Raw genomic sequence first — 23,051 nt, 5'->3', positions numbered from 1 at the left:
CTCAGCACCACATACAAACAAAGATGTTGTGTCCGCTGAAAACTAAAATAAATAAATAAATAAATATTTAAAAATGTTTCTCTCTCTCTCTCTCTTTAAAAAAAAAAAAGAATAAAAAAAAAGAATGAGGGCTAGCTTAGCCATCTCAATCTGAGGGTGGAGTTTTCAGATTTCTGATGTCAAAAGGTCACCCATCAGACATCTATGCAGGCCAAGAGTCAATGGATTTAACAAAAATGGCCTTCAAGTTCCTGAAAAATAACCCAGGCAAATGTAACCATCATAACCTACATGTCAGAGGTGTTACTTATAGTAACCTCCAGTGATTTTTAAAGTCAACCAGAAGCCAGTGATAAAGGATTTATTCAAGTTTTCCCTCAATATTATTGCTCCAGGGGATAAGGGAAAAGGAACTTTCATTTTATCTGTACTGTTTTATTTTCTTTATAAAAGCACCCCCGCCACCCCAGGCCCCGCTGTCCCCACTACCACCCGCCCAATAAGCAACAGCAGACTACCTACACCGGCCATTTAGTTTACCGGAACCTTACGTGCAGGGTTCCGGCGTAGCACGCATCGGGAAGTGTTTGGGCGCTGCACCTCCGTGCGCCATGCCCTTCAGCCTCGTACTCTGAGGAGACCGTTCGCCACTTAGGCCCTGAAAGTGGTCGTGGTGGTTTTCCTTATAGTTGGAGGTCCGAGGCCAGGCCTCAGGTAGAAACGGCATCACCATGATGGACGGAAGGCCGGGCCGAGTGCCCCTACAGTTCCTGCCAGATGAGGCTCGGCGCCTGCCTCCGCCCAAATTGACCGACCCGCGGCTTCTCTACTTCGGATTCCTGGGCTACTGCTCTGGCCTGCTAGACAACGCGCTCCGGCGGAGGCCGGTGATGTCGGCGGGTGAGGGCTGCACGGGCGGGGTCTCCCAGGAGGAGAGGGGTTTGCAGGCCTGTGGGTCGGCTTCGCCATAGGCCTGCGCGCGGTGCATTGTTTTTCTGGGCCTTTATGTTTTTCTGGTCTCCCTCGTTTCCCTGGGCTGTCTGCCAGGTTAGCTCTTCGGAATCGGGCACAGCCAGACTGTCATTTTTCACTTGAAGGAACTGACAGTGCGGTGACACAGGGTCTTATCCGTGACCTTACAATGAGTCTGTGAAGGACCTGCAACTGTTCCTCTAAGTTCCTGCTGTGCTTTGTGTAAAAATGAGTGTTCACTCCATGCCATACATTACTGACACTCCGTGGACGTTATAGCATTTAGATCTTTGAAAACTTTATGGGGAGGCATTCTCCTCAAACAAGAAAACAACTTCATAGAGATTAAAGCAGTTTGCCCAAGGTCAGTGGCTAGTAAGCAGCATAGGCCTGTTTTTAGACCTCAGAGTGTATTGAAACCAGTGCTTCTCAGTCTTAGTGACCATAAGAATAATCTAGAGATCTTGATAAATTCGGACTCTGATTGATAAGTTCAGGGGACCGGCCTGATGTTGTTTGCAAGCTCCCGGATAACAGTTACATCTGCTAGTTTGGGAACCCACACTTTGAAAGTCTCAGTGACCAGCAGGCTGAATTTTCTAGTAGAACATTACTGGCCTTGTGTCAGAGACTATTTTGACAATAGCTGACACAGTAGCTGTGCTAAGAACTATGGATTTCCAAAGGGAAAAGAGGAGAGAAACAACTTTGGAAGAGATGCCTTTGATTATCAGGTGAACTCAGAGAACATAGGTAAAATGCCTGACACACAGAAGGAGCTGGGTGAAGTTCCCTTTCCTGAGCTTTTGTTATGCAAACAGTTTACCATATATTTATTCAACATTGAACTTTTGTCCGTCTGGCATTGGATACATGGGGTAAGGAATACTGTCCCTGCTCTTAAGCTCCTAGTCAAGTCAGGGAAACAAACAATAGTCGATTACTGGTTTCAGTGTGATAGACACTTGTGTTCTAATAGAGGTGGGTGAACAGGGAGTTCTTTTCCAGCACAAGGAGATACAGATAGATGGACTGTTCCAGAGGAAGTAAAGGTGGCAGAATTATGAATTATTATTATAATCTCACTTCATTGTCTATTTAACTGTTCTGGGAAATAGAAGAACATATTAGTTAAGAGCATAAACTTTGGGACTTTTCAGCATCTTCACCCTACTAGCCATTGAATTCTAAGGAAGTTTTCTAACTCTGAGAACTAGATAACATTTATAAAGTACTTAACACAGGAGTGGGAGTCAGTTCCTGAGTTCCCGTGAATTTTCCAAAATTGCTTTGGAAAATTTAGTAAGTATGGAAGATTATTGAAATTGTCATCCTCAGCAGCATTTGTTAATGCATATTGTACTTTGTCTAGCTTAGTGCCTAGCATATAGCAGACTAAAGTATGGTACAAATACTTATTGAGCCAGGCACAGTGGTGTACACCTATAATCCCAGTGAGTTGGGAGGCTGAGGCAGGAGGATCTCAACTTTAAAGCAAGCCATAGCAATTTGGCAAGGCCCTAATCAACTTAGCAAGACTTGTCTCAAAATAAAAAAGGGCTATGGATGTGGCTCAGTGGTTGAGTGCCCCTGGATTCAATCCCCCTACCAAAAAAAAAAAAAAAAAGGGAGGGGGTAACTTACTGAACATATAAGTAACATGTTAACAATTCTCCAAATATTTATAGACCAGATGGTCTTATCTGTTAAAAAACAAATTGTGACTGGAAATGGTGCATACCTGTAATCCCAGCAACTTGGGAGGCTGAAGCAAGCAGGAGGATTTTAAATTCACAGCCAGCTTCAGCAACTTAACAAGACCCTGTTTCAAAAATAAAATAAAAAGGGCTGGGGGTGTTATTCACTGATAGAGCACCCCGGGTTCATTTCCCAGTAACACCAAAAGAAAAAAAATGTACAAATTTATTCATTTAGGGAAACAGGTATGACACATAAATGATGTTTCTAAGAGGGTTGGAAAAAGGAGAATGGAATAGATGGTGGATTTTCAAACTAGAGTCTTAGCATTCTGTGGATAATAATGGAATGTTCTATCAATGAAATAAAAATTTGCAGATCTTTTTAAATTTTTTTATTTTTTGGTATCGAGGATTGAACTCAGCGGTACTCAATCACAGAGTCATATTCCCAGCCCTATTTTTAGAGACAGGGTCTCACTGAGTTGCTTAGCACCTTGCTTTTGCTGAGGCTGGCTTTGAACTCGCAATCTTCCTTCCTCAGCCTCCCGAGCTTCTGGGATTACAGGCCTGTGACACCAAGCTTGGCTAAATTTTTTTATTTTTGTAGATCTGTTTTTCAGTAAGCAGACATTATCAAGTAGAATTTTTCTTAAGCTTTTCTCACAACGCTTTTTTTTTGGTACCTGGGATTGAACCTGGGGGCATTTAACCACTGAGCCATATCTCCATCCCTTTTATATATTTTATTTTGAAACAGGGTCTCACTGAGTTGCTGAGGCTGCCTTTGAACTCATGATGTTCGTGCCAGCCTCCTAACTGCTGGGATTACAGGCATGTGCCACAGCACCTGGCTCTTTTCTTTCCTTTCCTTTTCTTTTTTCTTTTTATTTTTTTTATTTTTTTAGTTGTCAATGGATGTTTATTTTATTTATTGATATGTGGTGCTGAGAATCGAACCCAGTGCCTCATACATGCTAGGCAGGTGCTCTACCACTGAGCCACAATCCTAGCCCTCTTTCCTTTTCTTTACTGGAGATTGAACCCAGGACTTCCATGCATTCTAGATAAGCACTCTACCACTGAGTTACATCCTTAGCCCTTTTTGTTTTAAGACATTGTTTCACTAAGTTGCTGAGGCTGGCCTTGAACTTGCAGTCCTCTTACTTCATTATTTAGAGTTGCTGGGGTTATAGGTATGTGCCGCTACACCCAGCCTTCCACACTCACTTTTAAAACTCTTGTTGCTGTTTATCACTTACCTTCCCTAAATTTAGTTATTTATTATTTCAAGTTCAATGTATCAGTAATTTATGGTATTATACAAAGAGTACAGTGGTTTATAGGTTTAGATTCACTGGGAGTAGAAAAGAAAGGGAAAGTGTTTGTGAAGGGATTATGTATGTAATGAAAGGAAGACCACCCCTAAGAGAGAAAGATTAGGGAAATAGGGATTTGGAGAAAGGGCAAGCCATGCTTTTGTAACAGGGACACTGACAGCATCATCTAAAACATATGAAGTCTTTCTCTGAGGAGTATGGATCAATGTAGGTAGGATCTAGATCTTTGTCTGATCCATTGGCACATGAAAGAACCTGGCACACTTTGGTTTACCATACGGCAGATAGCCAGTTAGGGGAAGCAGTGGCTATTTGAGTCAGGGAAGAATACAAAACAGCCTGGGCTCTGTCCATTCCCAGGTTGTAGGAATATTTTGCAATTGTATTGCTTCCCACATTTTCCAAAGTACTTGTATATGTATTTTGTCTTAGTGTATCTACTACTAGTAGTGGGTAAGATGGAGTGCATCCCAAACATGGCAGGCTCCCTGCCTCCCTGTGTGGTGGACTGTGGCGTTGAGGTCTTGCACTTCCTAGCTATACCAAGCTTAGCTTTACAGGTAACACTGAGCCATAGTTCATTATTCTGTCATGTGTTGCCATCAGAGTCTGCAAAAGTAGTCAACCCAAACCAAAGGATAGTGGTTGAGGGATGTTGGTGACCTTGACTTTTTCATAGGAGATAAAGCCATTAGTAATCCTACCTGTACTCTAAAGTGGCCAATATGACATGGAATCATTGAGGACTGGGCTCTTATGGAAAGATTCATGGAACAAGTGGTTTTTAAATACCTTTGAATAAAATACCTTGAGTAAAAAATAAGGACCATTATTTTTAATGGCAGACCTCCAGTGAATACACCAGAAAATAGGAAGTATCTTGCAGAAATTATGTTTGAATCATTTAATGTATCAGGAGTCTATCTACACTTTTGTTTTTCTTTTTCTCGGGCTTTGAGATGTAGTGTTAGATCATTTATTTGTTGACTATTTATTCTTTTAATGAATGCACTCGATGCAATAAACTTAATACTGCCTTCATAGTGTCCCAGAGATTTTGATATGTTGTATCAGTGTTCTTATTTACTTCTAAGAATTTTTTTATTTCATCCTTGATTTCATCATTCAATTGTGTATTATTTAGTCTCCATTTGTTAACAGTAAATCTATTTTTTATTTTATCGTGATTTCTAATTTCATTCCATTGTGGTCTGTTGGAATGCAGGGTCTTATCTCTGCTTTTTTGTATTTACTAAGAGTAGGAAAGATAGTAGAATGAAACAGACATTATTGCTGTATGTGTATATGTGACTGCATGACCAATATGATTCTGCAACATGTACACTCAGAAAAATGAGAAATATATCCCATCTATTTATGATATATCAAAGTGCATAAATGTATTCTACTGTCATGTATAACTAATTAAAACAAAAAAAAATTTTTTAAAGAGTCTATCTACATTGCAACTCAGGCAGTGCTGCCTTTAGCAGCCTCTTGGATATCTTGACAAGTTGGTGAGCATACACTGATGGGCATAGTTATTGACAGTGGACATGGAGTCACCTGTGGCAGAAGGTTATATAATTGGAAGTTGCCATCAAAACATATTTTTTAGTTATGTTTTTAGTTATGCATGGACACAATACTTTATTTGTTTATTTATCATGTGGTGCTGGGGATGAAACCCAGTACCTCACATGTGCAAGACAAGCACTCTGCCACTGAACCACAACCTCAGCCCTCAAACACATCTTGATTGCAGGTAGATATAGTATGTATTTTCATTCAACAGCTGCTAAGGGAACAGGAGGTAGGAATCCCTCCTGAGCAGCCATTGGGAACTGCAGCAACCTTTAAGGAAAAATACAGTTACATTTGTCCTGAATTAGCTAAGTATAACATGGATCCCTGGAAGTGGATAATATAGTTCATGGGTATCTGCAATCAACCAGAAGAAATTCATTATAGATGTTTGTTCTAAAGGTTCTTGGGTCAGGAAATAATATTTCACCCTGAGTTTGCCAACCCTGATCTCATGGAATTCATCTTGGATGTTGTTGATAAAGTAATACAGAACTATCCCATCAGTGTATGTCATCTGCCTTCTTTTAGTCATTTTTCAGGGATTGACAGGCTTGACAATGTTCAGGGAATTTGGACATCAACTGCAGAAAGATTTAAAAAGAGTGTTGGTTGCCAGATTAGCTCTTCACTAGAGCTCAGTGGCAACAGAATAAAACCTAAGCCTGTGGATGTTCAGGTGGTAATATGTCATCACATGCAGCACTTTGCTGGGTAGTTTGAAGGCTTGATGCTGGCCTCAACTCCAGAGTTCTTTCAGGGCCATCACCCTAAGAAGGACTTGAAGAATACACCTGTAGCATCTGCTGCCACAATGCTGTCTTTGGAGTCATGTTTTAGTGTTTGCCTTAGAGTCTATCATCCTTGAAGTTCATAGAAAAACAGAACAGCAAACTTTTTTGCCATGTTTGCTAGAAAATGATTATATTTTATCAGGGTGACATTAAGTCTGAACACTAAACATTATTGTGTGAGAATTATGGATACTGTATGTGTTAGTTTTTTTGTTTGAATTTTCTGGAACTGTTTTATAGAAGATGATAATTTGAGGTTGGTGAGTGTTGGATGAAATGCTATCTTGATCCATTATAATAAAAGCTGTTAGAATCTATAATATTTTTCAAAAGGTGTAGTATAGCTGTTTAGTGATCCATGATATTTATATTTATGTTCAAATATAAATATTTATATTCAAATATAAATTGGGATATACAGACAAACCAGATCACTTATTGCTTTTATACCATATGTAGACTTTACCTCTGTCTTAATCATATTCTGAACAAGCAGTAGAATATAAGTTTATATAGGTCTAAAGTTAACTTTATTGAAAACAAAGTGTTGTTGGGTTTTGTTTTGTTTTTTTCCTTTGTTAATTCAGGATTTGGCACTTATCTACCTTCTTCCATTGAGTATTTTATAAAACATGAAATTTTAAAATCGTAGGTTATGTTTGCAGATTTATTGTTGTTTTTCATGATCACTAGATTTCTTTAAGAATATGGCAGATGGCTCAAGGTCACTTTCAGTTGAGGTTCTTTCACAATAGCCATATAGAAAAGGATTGTTTTCCTTTATTTTTTGTAGTATGAATTGAATGTGTTCTACTGTCATGTATAACAAATTAGAATAAATAAATAAATAAAGCACCCAAAAAAAGAATGATAGAAGAAATACCATAGCAATAAATTAGATATCTAAAAATGTTAAAATGTAGTTCTTTATGCACAATGACTGATTTGCTTGTTTTGGGATTTGTCATTTGAATTTCAGGTTTGCATCGTCAGCTTCTCTATGTTACTTCCTTTGTTTTTGTTGGCTATTATCTTTTAAAACGGCAAGACTATATGTATGCTGTGAGGGACCATGACATGTTTGCGTATATAAAGTCACATCCAGAAGATTTTCCTGAAAAAGGTATTTCAAATTAATTGTAGAAAACCTTGTTCCTTACTCTGTTGTATTCCCTGATTAATCCTATCTATGTTAGAGGCTTCATGTGTGAAGCCTTCTGTTTTCTATGACTCCTACATCTTTGTCTAGATCGAAATCTTTTTTGTTGAAGGAGTGGAGAGAGATATAGGGGATTGAACCCAGGGGCACTTTTCCACTGAATTATATCCCTAGTCCTTTTACTTTTTTATTTTGAGACAGAATCTTGCTAAGTTTAAGTTGCCCAGGCTGGGCTCCAACTTGTAATCCTCCTGCCTCAGCCTCCGAAGTAACTGGGATTACAGGTTTGTGCCGCTGTGCCCAGCAAACATGAAGTTTTTAAATTCATGTATCAAATTTTTCACTGAGGACTTCTGTGTCCCTTGAATAGCAAACAAAATTCATGTCCCCTCTGCCTTCTCAAACCTTCTGCTGAGCTTCGAACTCTTCCTCTCCCACTGCCACTGCCTTGGTTCAGGCCTACCTAGATAATATCTTGTTTGGACTGTGACACCTCTAGCTCACCTCTGCCTTCAGTCTTGCTTCTGCTAACAGCAAATCTGGTCATATTTCTATATATTGCCTCTAGGATAAAATCCAAACTCCCTAGGATGGTTCATCTCCACTGGCAGAGTCAATTGCTTGTCTGCTGGTAGAAACGCTTTGCCCATTGGTCCTTCTATCTTCCACATTATGTCTGTATTACTCCCTGGAATGTAGTTTAATCTTTGTTTTCCTAGCCTCTAGCATAGAACCTACTACACATAGCAGCACTTATAAAATTAACAGCTGACCTAAACCTGCAGGGAATCCTGCTTTAGCTCCTATCACTCACCTTTCATAAAATGTTGCCAGGGGCTGGGGATGTGGCTCAAGCGGTAGCGTGCTCGCCTGGCATGCACGCAGCGCTGGGTTCAATCCTCAGCACCACATATAAATAAAGATGTTGTGTCTGCCTAAAACTAAAAAATAAATATTAAAAAAAATCCCTCTCTCTCTCTCTCTCTCAAAAAAAAATGAGGGGGGGCATGGCATGACCTTGAAGGAGATTCTGGGATGCTGACCCTTTCCTTCCTCTCTCTCAAAAAAATTAAAATAAAATGCTGCCAGGAGAGTCCTGGCTGGAGGAAGGAATAAATAGGGAAGGCACAGATCAGGTACTGGAGGGCATCAGCAGATGTGGTCAAGCTCACCATGTCCCCACTTGTCAATGGAAAAAGCTCAGGAAATGCTTGTCCTGAACCTACGCTGTATCACTTGGACATGTGCTTTCTTATAACATTCTTCCTTTGGCCCCTATTTCCATCTTGTCCATGGAACAGGTTCCTGCTCAAGGTTTAACATCTGAGTGAAGCCTTCACCCAGCTATAGACAGTAATTCCCTCAGCACACTGTTGCTGTTAATTGTGAATATCATTGTAATATGACTTTTATTACCCACATTTGGCACACTTACACACAATACTGATGAGCGTATATGTGTGCTATTTGTAGACTGGAAATTTAACTTACTAGGGCAATTTTTATCTTCCCAAGGACTAAAGATCCTTTTTTTTTAATATTTATTTTTTAGTTGTAGTTGGACACAATATCTTTATTTTATTTATGTGGTGCTGAGGATCGAACCCAGGACTTCACACGTGCTAGGCGAGCATTCTACTGCTGAGGCACAACTCCAGCCCCCTAAAGATCCTTTCTAAACATGTGAATGAATGTTGGAAAATTTTGAACGTTTTGAATATATAATAGATTTTTATATACTTTCCTATGCATGTAAATGTATAATATAAAGCATTTAAATTTCATTAGGCTGAGTTGGGGATATAGCTGAGTTGATAGAGTGCTTGCCTTGCATGCACAAGGCCCTGGGTTCAATCCCCAGCACCACCAAAAAAAAAAAAAAATTGTTAGGCTGACTGACTGATCCCAAAGGTCCTGTTCAACTCTAAAACTTTATTAGTATTACAATACAATATTCCCAGGGACTTGAGTCACCTATGTGATATTTATGGTGTCTAAAAAAGACGGGTTTTTTTTGGCCAGTGAAGAGTTTAAATACTAGTACGATCAGTCCCAGTGGTACACACTTATAATCCCTTGGGAGGCTAAGGCAGAAGGATCCCAAGTTCAAGGCCAGCCTGAGCAACTTAGCAATACTCTGTCTCAACATAAATAAAAAGGCTGGGCTGGGGATGTGGCTCAAGTGGTAGCACGCTCGCCTGGCATGCGTGAGGCACTGGGTTCAATTCTCAGCACCACATAAAAATAAAATAAAGATATTTTTAAAAAAGGCTGGGGATATGGCTCAGGGGTAGAGTGCCCCTGGGTTAAACCCATTAAAAAATAAAGTACCATTAAAAATTAAAGGTATATTGGGGCTGGGGATGTGGCTCAAGCGGTAGCACACTCGCCTGGCATGTGTGCAGCCCGGGTTCAATCCTTAGCACCACATACAAACAAAGATGTTGTGCCCGCCGAAAACTAAATAATAAATATTTTAAAATTCTCTCTCTCTCTCTCTCATATATATATATATATATATATATATATATATATATATATATAATTAAAGGTATAAAGCCATAAATCAGGTGTGGGGAAACTCAGAATCATTGGATGTTAGAGCTGAAGAAATCTTGGCTAATTCTAATTCCTAGAAGTGAGTCCCACTAGCTAGGCAATCTTCAGCCCTGAGCCTTCTGAATCTTTGCCTAGATATTTCCACTAGCTCCCTCTGTCAGCAGGTGTCAGCCACTTCATTCTGTCTTCTAGTGGATTACCAGCAGGTGTGTCAAGAGCATCCTGCACTGACTACAGGAGCATGGAGGGTTTCAACACATTAGTTGAAACTGGCCTCTCCTAGCTGAGCTGTAACCTTCCTGTTTATTTCTTCCTTCATCCCTTTAGTCAGGATATTCCTAGGAGTAACTTGCCCCTCCAGGTTGCCATCTAAATGTCACCACAGATTTAAGAAATAAAATATTTCAGTGATTTCCAAGCCATTGTGGTACTAGAGATTGAACCCAGGACCTAGCACATGCAAGGCAAGTGCTCTATCGCTGAGCTACATCCCTAACCCTCCACCATCACCACCTTTTTATTTTGACATAGAGTCTCACTGAGTTGTTCAGTATGGCCTCCAACTTGTGATCCTTCTGCTTCAGCTTCTCAGTAGCTGGGATTATGGACATGTGCACAGCATGCCTAGCTAAGAAATAAAACTTTAAAAAACGTAATTGTAAGATAATTTTTTTAATCTTTTATTTTTTATAGATAAGAAAACTTATGGTGAAATTCTTGAAGAATTCCATCCAGTGCGTTGAAGTCTTCAAAATATTTGCTCCCATTTACTAAGATGTTTCTAAATTTTATGGAACATATTTCCTCCACAACAGCCGAAGTTTATGTTAATCTGTATAACACCTATAATTAAAGTAGTTATCATGAACAAGTACTCTGACTCTTCTTTTTTCATTTTAAGAAGAAATAGGGCTGGAGTTGTGGCTCAGTGGTGTGGTAGCGTGCTCGCCTAGCAAGCACGAGGCCCTGGGTTCAATCCTCAGCCACATAAAAACAAACAGATAAAGGTATTGTGTCCAACTACAACTAAAAAATAAATATTTAAAAAGAAAAGAAAAAAATAGTTCATCATAGAGTAGTCACTTTCCATTGACCCAGTTTTAAGAGATTTGGAAGATTTTTAAATGGAGTTTAGGGGCTGAGGATGTGGCTTAGTGGTAGAGTGCTTACATAACATTTGTGTTGAATCCCAATACCATAAAATAATAAATGGAGTTTAGTTCCAAATCAGAACTAAACTCCATTTATTCTGATCAGATTTGGAAAACTTCAGCCCATGGACCAACTCTGGCCCACTGTCAATAAAGTTTTATTGAAACACAGCCACTTTCATTTGTTTATATGGCTGCTTTCATACTACAACAGCAGGGTCAAGTAGTTATGACAGAGCTTATAGCATGCAAGGCCTAAAATAGTTAATATCTGGCCCTTTTCAGAAAAGGATTGCCAGCTTCTGTTCTCATGTAAAATAAGCCAGATTATAAAGGGTTTTGTTAATCATAGATCATTTTAACTTGATTCCTTAAGTATGGGGAATTCAGTAAAAGGGTTTTAATTGGAATAATGGTCAGGTTTGTATTTCTGAGTGCCGCGTCCGGCTAACGGAGCCAGAGGCCTTGTTTACATATTTTTGTGAAAAACTAGTAAGGAGGTGTCTAGCTTTTGGAGTGCTGATTTTTTCCAGACAGTAGCCAAGTAAAACAGGGCAATATGAAAATAGGAAGTTTATCTACATTAAACTTTTTTGTAGGGATTTTTTTTTTTTTTTTTTTTCTGATAGTCCTAACACCAGCCATGGTGAATATTTCTGGAGAAGGCCAGTTAAGACTTTTCTGTGGGCCTGGGTAGGGAGGGGGAAGACGGGAATGAATATCCTAAAAAGCCTATAAGGGACTTTAATCCTTAGTAACCTGTTTTCAGTGATGACAAAGCAACTATAAAGGGCTTTTTTTTTTTTTTTTTTTTTTTTTTTTTAAGAGAGAGAGAGAGAGAATTTTTAATATTTATTTTTTAGTTTTTGGCGGACACAACAGCCCTGCGAAGCTGTTGCCAAATTAAATCCCAATCATTGTTATTGAGAAAGCCTCCTGTCAGAAACCAAGGACAAGCCTGGGCTATAACTTCAAAGAATTCGGTTGCAGTCTTAGTTTTTATTACCCATGGTACGTACCCTGTCTCTTTAAATTACCTTTAAACCAATCCTCCCCCTTCTACCTTTAGAAGGTGAGCCCCGTCCGCTTACCCCTACTTTCCGGATCTCGGTGGGAACCTCCAGATGCCGCGTCCGGCCAACGGAGCCGAGTCCGGCGAGGGACGTCAGGGTTAAAAATACACAGGACACCAAGGTTCTTCATCCAGGAGGGGGCATGTGCGCCCGCGCTTTATTGCCAAATTTGTTCCCCTTATATATCTTTTTAACAGCTGCGGGAAATTACTCAAAAGTGAGGAGGGAAGAGTAATAACTGCGTCCTTGGGTTACCGTCACGTCACTGTCCCCTATCAGGAGGCTAGAACAGGTCAAGATGTTCCCGAGACACATATGTGCGAGGCAGATAAACAGGGAACCGCAAGCCTGCGTCATGGCCTTGTGAGCTGGCCACATTGAAATGCATAACAAAGAACTGGGGGTTGAGTCCCCAGGGGCCAGGGCGGGCCTACTATCAGCATCTGAGCTCCCTTTGCAACAATATATAGGGTGGTTTGGAAGGAAGACACTTAAGGCAAGCACAGTTAAACATCTGATACTGCACAGGAGTGTGCTCTTAGGTGAATCATCCTGGACAAAGTGAGCTCAGCTAGCACAGCCTACAGTGGAGCTTGACACAGTCAGAAGTAAAAAGCACCTTTCTGGAAGGAGGTGGTTCTTTATAGTCAAATCCAAATGTTTGCCAGGCACAGTGGAGCACACCTGTAATCCCAGCAACTTTGAGACTGAGGCAGAAGGATCACAAATTCTAAGCCTCCACAATTTAGCGAAACCCTGTCTCAAAAAATAAAAAGGGGTCTGGGGTTATAGCTCAGTAATAGAGCATTTGCCTCACATGTGTGAGGCACTGGTTTGATTCTCAGCACGGCATATAAATAGGTCCATTGACAACTAAAAAAATATTTTTAAAAAATAAATAAAAGTTGTAAACTGCCCCTGGGTTTTAAAGTCCCCAGTACCACCACCACCCCGGCCCCCAAAAAAATTCTAAAAAGCTTGTCCAAAAAGCTGAAATTTTATAATCAGTACTTTGGGGAACATTAGTAAAATTGTATACATGATTTCAAAGCAGAAGTTTTCTGGGAAAAATAAAGTTATTCTATTTACTTGAGTATCACTTGTAAAAAGTAAGACATTGGAGAAAGTGCTTTTGAAATAATAAAGAGATGTACAAATACAAGGTATTTTTTCTTTATTGCTACTGCAATAAATAGGTTTACAGTTCTTGCTCAGCCTCATCAGTGGTTGGCAGGCGTAACAGTGAGGTACTCATCCCGAGGGACTCCTGCTACCTCAGTTAAGGACTAAAGCAAATACATAGGGGAAGGTGGGAGAAAAATCAGTCTATTACAATCTGATAATTTCTCATATACCAGGTTCTTTTGATTCATCTTGTTTCATTTTTGTAACTTTGTGAGGTAAGTTGTCCCCATTTTATGCATGAGGTTACTTAGGCTCCAGTGGGTGAATAATGCCTGAGGTCACAGGGTGGATGACTGCCAAGTGGAGGGAAGTGAACTTTGGTCATAGGCTAACACCTCTGCTCTTCTGTGTCATACTAGACTAACTTTGTCTACTCCCTCATGAACCACTGGCCACCACCCTGAGCTGGTAAGAGGATTAAATGGAGTTGTGAATAGCAACACATCCTAAAGGTGAGCCAAGGACTGGAGGTCACAAATTGATGCTCAGAGGGAGGTAGGGAAGCATCCCAGAGACACAAGTCTCCTTCACTTCAGCTGCAGGTCCAAGTGTTTCTGGAATCAGGGCTGACACACTGCTGCAAGTCCTCATCACAGTCTGCATTCTCTCGTGTAAAGTGATCTGTGGAGTGCAGGAAATTTTAAAGAACCAAATGAGTCTAAATTCAACAAGGCACTGTGATATACCTATTAAAATAGGAAGAGCAAGGGAAAAAAGTTTTGTCACTGCTGCTGGAAAACTGGCAACACTTCAGCTGTGAAGAAGAACCAGATTCTCAGCTGGGATCACTCGTCTGGTTTTTCCTCTACATTTAGTGGAAACTGAGATGCAGAAAGGTCAAATAGGTTCTCTAGGATATTACAAAAGAAAATGGCAGAGCCAAGAAAAGAGCCCAGATTTTTCAATATCTGCCAAACCATACTTTGTCCATGAATGAAAATGAGGTTAAGGTATGTTGAAATACTGTAGTATAGAATAGCTGCTGTGGCCTTTATGACTATTTGGTTGGTCAAGAAGTTGGATTTTACTGGGTGTGGTGGCTCACACCTTTAATCCCTATGGCTCAAGAGACTGAGGCAGGAGGCTCACGAGTTCAAAGCCAGCCTCAGCAAAAGTGAGGTGCTAAGCAACTCAGTGAAACCCATCTCTGAATAAAATACAAAACAGTGCTGGGGATGTGGCTCAGAGGCCAAATGTCCCTGAGTTCAATCCCCAGTAGAAAAAAAAAGAAGTTGGATTTCTACCAGGTCTTCCATCTCCAATTCTCTTCTGCAATCTATGCCCTAAGGAGCACAGAAAATCCATCAATGTAGAGAAAAGAATGAGACTACAGGGCTGGGATTGTAGCTCAGTGGTGGAGCACTTGCCTAGCACATTTGAGGCACTAGGTTCAATCCTCAGCACCGCATAAAATAAATAAAAGTATTGTGTTCATCTACAACTAAAACTATTTTTCAAAGTAATGATAATTTATTAGATAGTTAATATACAAGTGATTTAAGTAGTACTCAAATGCCAGTTGTTATTTTTTATTACTATCATGATGCAGTGAAGAAACTGAAACACAAAGAAGTGAAGTGGCTTTCCGAAGGTCTCAGCTCAGTGGTAGAAGCAGGACATGAACCCAGAGCTCAGCTCTTCTGAGGCCCCCTGGCTGTTGATCCAGTTCAATTTAATTCAAGAAGAAACTCTGGAAGGCAGCCAAGAAAATCTCAAGGAGAGAGAAAAGCAGCATTGAAGTTGACCGTTGGGTTTGAAGTGGAGAAACGAAAACAGCTGGGAAAGTACCTGGAAAGAATTCTCTATAGACTTTGTGGGTAAGGAGGGCATGTCTATTCTCCATCATTACAGAGTGGGAGAGAGTAGGTATAATGGAAAGAGCACTCAGCTCAAAGCTGAGGTCAGGCTTGCTTTTATCTTATTTTTTTTTTTATATTGAAATAGGGTCTCACAAGTTGCCAAGGCTGGCTTCAAACTTGGGATCCTCCTGCCTCAGCCTTCCGAATCACTGGGATTGCAGGCATGTGCCACTGTGCCTAGCTTTAATCACATACTTAAAGAAGTTGACAACGAGAACATTCATACAGGTATAAGCATTCACATACTTACCAATAAATGCACACAGACACAGACACATTTGTGCCCATGAGTTATGCACTCACAGGCCACTTTTTTCTTGTCTCCATAATAGTTCATTGCCATTACTCATCAATACTGAGTCAGAAGACTAGGAAGGTGAGCCCAGTCTTGAGCCTTCCCCAGGTGATTCCAATGGCCACCTGATGTGTGGTGACTCTGTCTGAGAGCCAACCTGCCCCTCTCTTGTTAGGTTGCACCACCACTCCCTCTTCCCCGGGAATATCCCCCCATGGACCCGGACCCTTTAGCATAGCCACCATTACCTTCCCTAGAGTTGGAGGCCTACAGGACCTGTCCCGTCATTTCCTGGTATTTTCTTGTCACTTCCTGAGCTTTCACAGTCAGGTGAGTAAGGATGCGATGGAGGCTGGAAAAGTGCACATGGAACTGGGTTTCCAGGTCCAGCTCCCCGGAGACCTCTTCCTTGGCCTCCTCTATCTCGGCAGCTTCCTTTCCAGCCTCATCCGCTTTGCGGCTGACCACCTTGGCCTGCCACTCCTCCCTAGGCAGGAGCCCATGTTCTACATCCATCCGGATGGTCTTGAGCATGGTGAAGTAGGTGTAGAGATCAGGGGCCCCCATCTGGGCCTGGCCACCATGTCCACCCAGTTGCACATCTCGCAGAAGGCTGGGGATCATCACCACCTGCTCCATGTTGCACACCACAGCCAAGTACCGGTCCACGACAGCCAAAAGGCAGTTTTTAGGGTAGCGCTTGGTTAGTACCGGCATGGTTGCCTGCTTTTACACAATGAGTTGGGAAGGCTGCCCCAGCACTATTTCTAGGCTCTGGTTCTGACCGCAGATTGACAGGAAGCCAAGGCCCAGTCATTGGGTCAACACAGCCCTGTTTTAAGCCAATCCCAGGGTTTGGGTCCCAAGGTCTGTATCAGGTGATCCACTGCCCAGGGACAGACCCGCCAGCCCTTTGTTTGTCATTTCAGTTCTACAAGACTGCCTCAGTAAGAGCCCAGCTCTTCCACTGGCAGCTTGCAGAACTAGTTAAAGCAAAGCTTTTCCCTTTGGCAACAGATGCACTTGACCGCAGGAAAGTCAATAATCCTTTCAGATCACCTGAGGTCAAACTGAGTCTTTGCTACCCTCTGAAAGCACAAAGCTTACTTCTTCAACCTGGAGTGACTGTGAAATGAACAAGGGAAGAGCGTCATGAAATGAAATAGTTTGGTGTGGGGCAAAGAGCACTGAAGTGGGAGCCAGAAGTCCAGAAAGAAGGGGTCTGGATGCTGGCCATGCTCATGTCCCCGGCAATCTTCCTTATAGAGGGTGCTTTTCTACCATGAACTTGACTAGGAACAAAACTCTTAATAAGATGCATTAGCCTGGTGTTACCTCAATCAGTCAGCAGGGTATAGAATTTGCATAAAATTGTTTCCTAAACTGTGAGCAGAAAACAGCAATTTTTCCAAGTTAATTAATTTTAAAAATTAATTTTAAGGGCTAGGGATGTAGGTCAGTAGTATAGTATTTGCCTAACATGTGAGGGCCTAGGTTTGATCATCAGTCACACCCCCTTACCTCCTCCCCCCAAAAAGAGTTTGACTACCTAAAGCTGGGCATGGTGGCTCATGCTGGTAATCCCAGCAATTTGGGAGGCTGAAGCAGGAGGATAGAAAGTCAAGGCCACCTGAGCAACTTGGTGAGATCTGGGCTGGGGCTGTAGCTCAGTGGTAGAGTGCCCGCCTCGCACGTGTGAGGCACTGGGTTTGATCCTCAGCACCACATAAAAATAAATAAAGATATTGTGTCCAACTACACCTAAAAAAATATTTTAAAAAAAGATCTGAGTAGAGAATCCCCGAGTTAAATCCCCAGTACCATAAAAACAAAAAACAAAAAAGATCTCTTAAGTAAGCCTTTGATGAATTCACTTCTAGTCTTCTAACATTGGTTTTTCCTTGACTGAGGAAAAATTTTTTCAAATATTTTCTCCTCGAGAAAACAGGACTTCTGGAAATGGAGTTGTGGCTCAGTGGTAGAGTGCTTGCCTAGCATGCATGAGGCCCTAGGTTCTATTCTCAGCACCCCCCACATACACATAAATAAAATAAAGGTCCATCAACAACTAAAAAAATATTAAAAAAAGAAAATAGGACTTCTGGGCTGGGCAAGGTGGAACATGCCTACAATCCCAGTTATTTGGGAAGATAAGGCAGGAGGATCACAAATTCAAGGCCCATCATGGCAACTCAGTGAGACCCTGTCTCAAAATTAAAAAGGCTGGGGATGTAACTCGGTGGTAGAGAACCCCTGGGTTCAGTCCTTGGTATTAAGAGAAGGGGAAAAAAAAGGAAGGAAAAATAAAAATGAGGCTTCTCTTGTATACAAATCTCTAGGGCTGCTAAGCAGTGGGTATAGACATTTTTCATAAGGCTGGACAGTGTCACTGGGTTCTGGTGCTACCCACAGGCCTCTTGGGATACAGCCAGGCTCCCTGGACTCCAGCCTCCACACAGTCAACTGAAAGGTTTGGAAATCTCTGAAGGGGAGGACTTTGCTGCCTTGGTTTTGTAACTCCTTCTGAATTTAGGTCCAGTCCCTAAGGGCATTACTCCCTGTGTTAGTTCTTCGTTTTTCACCCAGCCCCAGGGTTACAAACTAAGAACTGGCAAACATGGTGTTCTGCTCGTGGTAGGGGCATGCTGATGTTGGCATGAGGGCTTGCCAGGAGTGCCCTAGCAGCTGCCTCCTGATTCTTTTGCCCAATGACCTGGATTACCCCTGGGCCTCCCTTGCCCCATGTATAAAACTGAGAGGGCTGAACTTTGTTAAGGCCTCTCCACTTCAGATTTTTAGACTCCTCCCAAGCACATGGCTAGTATATCTCACTGTGTTATTCTGCCTATGTGTGCATTTTAATCCCATCTGAGGCCATTCTATTTCCAAACATATTCCTGAGCTTGAACTAGAGAAATGAATGAGTAAATCAAGTGGAAAAGGGAGAGAGTGACTTAGCAATTAGGCAACTAAATGGCCTCTGTATGAATAAGTGTAGAACACAAGGAGGCCTGGGAAGGAATGAGGGAGGGTCTGGCTGACCAGAGTCCCCTGGCCAGCAGGCTACAGACTGAGACTGCCTCTAGGTCTCCCTGGAAGACAGAAGGCCTTAGTTAAAATGTTGCCAGTCATGTGTCAGAGTAGAAGACAGACATGGAGTGCTAAAGGGACAGGCTGGACTCAGGGAGGTTCTAGGTGTGGGAAGAGGAAGAAAGCAGGAAATGTGTTTCAGGGGTTATAGTATTTTTCCTCCTCTCAAAGATGCCTCATCTGGTCCAGCAGGGCCATCACAGGTGGAAAATCCCAGCAAAGGTGGGGGAAGGAAGCAGACTAGACCTCAAGCTTCATTGGATTTCCCAAGTCTTTCCTCCCACCACTCCCGAAGGAAACTGAGGCTGAGTAAGGTGCCTCCTGGCATGGCCTCTGCAGAGCTGTCTATGGCCTTGTCCTGAGTGCCCCAAGCTGGGCAAACTAAACTGGCCCAGATAGACTGGAGTCAATGTCCTCAAAGTCCAAGCCAGGAATAATGTATGAATGTGATGCAAGGATAAGATGATCAGGTGGTATCTGGGGTTGCCAGACCCCAAGTAACCCTGGCTGGCCTTGAGGCCAGGTGGCTACAGAATGGACACAGACCAAGGTCGGGACAAGCTTTTCAGTTTGAAAATGTTGTATACAAACACATCACCTGATGTCTATGGGCTCCAGGATTTTTTTTTTTTTTTTAATGTGCTTGTGTGATGCTAAGGTTGGAGGGAACCAGGGGTCATGCATGTTAGACAAGTGCTCTCCAAATCTCCAGTTCCCCAGGCTATTTGGGGGAGGGGATACTGAGAAGGAACCCAGTACCATTGAGTGATATCCCAATCCCTTTTTATTTATTCACTTATTTTTTTGAGACAGAGTCTTGTTAATTTACCCAGGCTGGCCTTGAACATGCAATCCTCCTGCTTCAGCTGCCCAAGTTGCTAGGTTTACAGGCTTTACCTGGCTCCTCAGGCTATTTTTCTTCACACTGTCACTCCAGTCCTGGCCAGGGAATATATGGAGTCAAGAAGTGAGAGGCTTTGTAGTCATAATATGCCCCCTCCCCCCCCACCACTCAGCTAATACAGTATGCTCCAACCTGCTGCTTTTCACACAGGGAAGCCCATGTATTGAGAGCCTACTATGTGCAGCACTCTGGGCCTGGGATTTAACAGGACATGAGGGCAGATGAGGTCCAGGCACTTGGGGCAGTTTATTTATTTATTTATTTACTTGAATTTTTAATATATATATATATAATTTAGTTTTCATGGACTTTATTTTTTTTTAATTTATATATGGTGCTGAGAATTGAACCCAGTACCTCACACATGCTAGTGCTCTACCACTGTGCTAAGACCCCATCCCCAGTTTTTATCTATTTGGGAGAGAACCATCATGAGCATATGCACAGATAAATGTGATTAGCATTACATTGTGACATACCCTTTGGAGAAAACAAAACAAGGTAACAAGACTTGCTAGTCAAAGTGTGATCTACAGACCAGCAGCATCTAATCATCCCAGGGCTCACCAGAAATACATATTCTTAAGCTCAGCCCAGGGCCTACCACATCGCAGCCTGGGAATGCCTAACTCCAAACATGGTTCTTTATTTTTTTTTAAATATTTATTTTTTAGTTGTAGTTGGACACAATACCTTTATTTCACTTATTTATTTTTATGTGGTGCTGAGGATCGAACTCATGGTCTCGCATGTGCGTGCGAGGTGAGCGCACTACTGCTGAGCCACAACCCCAGCACCCCCAAACATGGTTCTTTTTTTTCTTTTTTTAAAATATTTTTTAGTATTGACGGACCTTTATTTTATTCATTTATTTATATGCGGTGCTGAGAATTGAACCCAGTGCTTCACACATGTGAGGCAAGCACTCTACCACTGAGCCACAACCCCAGCGCCCCCAAACATGGTTCTTAAATGGCCAGGAAAGAAGAAACAACTGTGCTGAGACCTTAACATTCCTGACTTCAAGAAGATTTGTCCTGCAGGCAGAAGGAATGGCAAGTGCTATCCATCACAAAGGATTCCTAAAGGGACAACTGACTCACTGCATGACCTTAAGTAAGACATTCAGCCTCAATCTCCTACCTGGAAAGCAGAGGAGTTGAACTACATAAAGAATCTTGCTAGGTGCATTGCACACTCCTTTTTTTGGGGGGTAGGGGGGGGTACCAGGTGTGCAGAGCGGTGACAGTGAATGGGAGAGCAGTATCTGAAATGGGTTCCCTGATGACTTCATGGCTGTGGCATGCCTGGTACCTGGGAAAATTTCTGTAAAAAGGTGCAGGATGACTAGTTGCTATGGCAATGTCCTCCATGAGAAGGCTCTGTGCTAGGGTCTTATCAGCCTCTACCTTGATCTCAGGCACACAGCTCCTGGGAATAAAGAAACTCTCTTGGCAGACAACCACAATGTTTCACCAGCTCTGCTGCTCCTCAGCCTGCACATAACACTGTGCTAAGACCCCATTTAAACAATGGACTTTCTTGAAAGCTACACAAAGCTCCTAACATAGCACACTGTAACTGTAGAAGGCAACTGGGGAATAAGCTGCTTAATGTTGCTAACTTTGTAACTTTCAGGAATACAAAGAATAATGCTTGCATAGTCTTTAATCTGATTAACGAGATAAATATATAATAAAGATTGCTGGCGTCTTTAGACCTGCTTCTCCATTAGACAGCAGTGCTCCACCCAATCCCAGCTGTTATCTTCAATATCTGCATATGTCTTTCTTTTCCTAATTTTCCATCGACCTTTGCTGGAACCTGCTAGGTTGGCCATGCTGGTTGCAACAACCAGAATTGAATTCAGGGGCACTCAACCACTGAGCCACATCCCCAGCCCTATTTTGTATTTTATTTAGAGACAGGGTCTCACTTAGCTGCTTAGTACTTGACTTTTGCTGATGCTGGCTTTGAACTTGCGATCCTCCTGCCTCAGCCTCCCAAGCCACTGGGAGTACAGGCATGCACCAATGCACCCAGTTTAGGCACACACCTTTTATCCCAGAGACTTGGGAGGCTGAATCAGAAGAATTACAAGTTCAAAGTCAGCCAGGGCAATTTAGGGAATAAAATAAAAATAAAAAGGGCTGGAGATATAGTTCAGTCCCTGGTTCAACTGCCAGTACCAAAATAAAAGAAGAATCCTTCACATTGAAAACACAACTCCTCTGAATGGAGGATTTGGAGGCACCAAGAGCCAATGACCCAGACATCATTATCCTAGGTACATGTATGATTGCATAAAGGGTGTGACCCTACTTCTTGTACAACCAGAGAAGTAAAAAATTGTGCTTCATTTATGTACAATGAATTGAAGAGCATTCTGCTGTCATGCGTAACTGATTAGAACAAAGAAAAAAAAAAAGAACCAAATGACCAACTATGGAAGAGGCATTTTAGAGGGAGTAGAAGGGCCCCTTTCTCTAGAGACAGTTCACCCCATGAGGCCCATGTTTTTTTTTTTTTCTGCTTACTTGGGAATATGGATCTCTGGCTGTTCAGAGAATCTACTACAAATTCTACTGACCAGAGTGGACCCAGGAAGCTGGCAAATCTTCCCATCCAGCCCCACTCCCAACTTCCTCTCTGTCATACCCCTCCCCCAGTTCTGAGAAAAGACAGTTCTTCCTCCAGCTGATGCAATTAGCTCCCAGAGCCAGCTTCTAGGCTGGCTGAGTAGGAGAAAGGGGCTGTATGTTCACAAAGTGCTCCCAAATCAATCACAAACGTCAAAATAGTCATAGCTACAAGACTCTGTGGTGAGCCCAGCTCCTATAATTCACTGAAGAAGAAACTGAGAGCCTAAATCCACCTCTAGCCATGCTTTGTTTCCTCACCTGGGAGGATGTCACTGCTGGATATATCACTTACTATAAGCCTATGAATTTTAAAATTCTGTGACTAGACAAGATTTGTCACTGACCAAACACATGTCTGCCTCTCCCCTACCTGGGAGCCCTTGGTAGTCAAAAACCAGGTCTTGGCTTTTCTTTCTGCCCAGCACTTCAGGAGCTCAGGACTATTTCCATGCTTGCTGACCCAAAGGATGAATGAAAGAAAATGTGGAAGTCTCTCTTCCTTCCATGTGTCCGGGTATGTCTTCATTCCTTCCTTCATTTTTTTCATTTGACACACCTTTGCTGAGCTCCTGGGAAGCACTGGTCACAGAGGGTCTCTGTGAGGAAACTGTCAATGTCATCCCAGACCCCAAGGAGCTCAACTGCGTCCTTTCACCATGGACAGTCCCTAACAGAAATACTCCATAAGTCACCATCAGTCAGGAGAGCTCTTGGTCTGCCTACTAGACTGAGGACCCCGCCACCCCC

The 23,051-nt window shown here is 42.0% G+C and overlaps 2 protein-coding genes and 1 pseudogene across 2 annotated transcripts; 2 read left to right on the top strand and 1 right to left on the bottom strand.

Moving 5' to 3' along the window:
- The first annotated feature begins 582 nt into the window (after window positions 1-582).
- On the top strand, window positions 583-10,979 carry Ndufc2 (NADH:ubiquinone oxidoreductase subunit C2). Its single transcript, XM_027942762.2, has 3 exons — window positions 583-900; window positions 7,367-7,510; window positions 10,799-10,979. The coding sequence occupies exons 1-3, from the start codon at window positions 732-734 to the stop codon at window positions 10,846-10,848; spliced, it is 363 nt and encodes a 120-aa protein (XP_027798563.1). The 5' UTR covers window positions 583-731; the 3' UTR covers window positions 10,849-10,979.
- LOC114098511 (actin-related protein 3B-like) lies at window positions 908-7,360 on the top strand (annotated as a pseudogene).
- Window positions 10,980-13,486: 2,507 nt separating the features above from the next.
- Window positions 13,487-16,440, bottom strand: Thrsp (thyroid hormone responsive). Its single transcript, XM_027942504.2, has 2 exons — window positions 15,917-16,440; window positions 13,487-14,135 (listed from the first exon to the last, which is right to left on the bottom strand). The coding sequence occupies exon 1, from the start codon at window positions 16,383-16,385 to the stop codon at window positions 15,936-15,938; it is 450 nt and encodes a 149-aa protein (XP_027798305.1). The 5' UTR covers window positions 16,386-16,440; the 3' UTR covers window positions 13,487-14,135; window positions 15,917-15,935.
- Window positions 16,441-23,051: the final 6,611 nt, after the last annotated feature.

The sequence above is a fragment of the Marmota flaviventris genome, chromosome 9 (genome assembly GCF_047511675.1).
Source record: "Marmota flaviventris isolate mMarFla1 chromosome 9, mMarFla1.hap1, whole genome shotgun sequence".
In the NCBI taxonomy this organism is placed as follows: Eukaryota; Metazoa; Chordata; class Mammalia; order Rodentia; family Sciuridae; genus Marmota; species Marmota flaviventris.
This window is presented reverse-complemented; position numbering and strand designations above follow the sequence as displayed.

What these genes read in the sequence shown, in the direction of transcription:
- Ndufc2 (XM_027942762.2), top strand. Translation starts at nt 732, where the DNA reads ATGATGGACGGAAGGCCGGGCCGAGTGCCCCTACAGTTCCTGCCAGAT. An exon ending in GAGGCCGGTGATGTCGGCGG is followed by an intron (nt 901 to 7,366) that starts GTGAGGGCTGCA and finishes TTTGAATTTCAG; the next exon opens with GTTTGCATCGTCAGCTTCTC. An exon ending in AGAAGATTTTCCTGAAAAAG is followed by an intron (nt 7,511 to 10,798) that starts GTATTTCAAATT and finishes TATTTTTTATAG; the next exon opens with ATAAGAAAACTTATGGTGAA.
- Thrsp (XM_027942504.2), bottom strand. Translation starts at nt 16,385, where the DNA reads ATGCCGGTACTAACCAAGCGCTACCCTAAAAACTGCCTTTTGGCTGTC.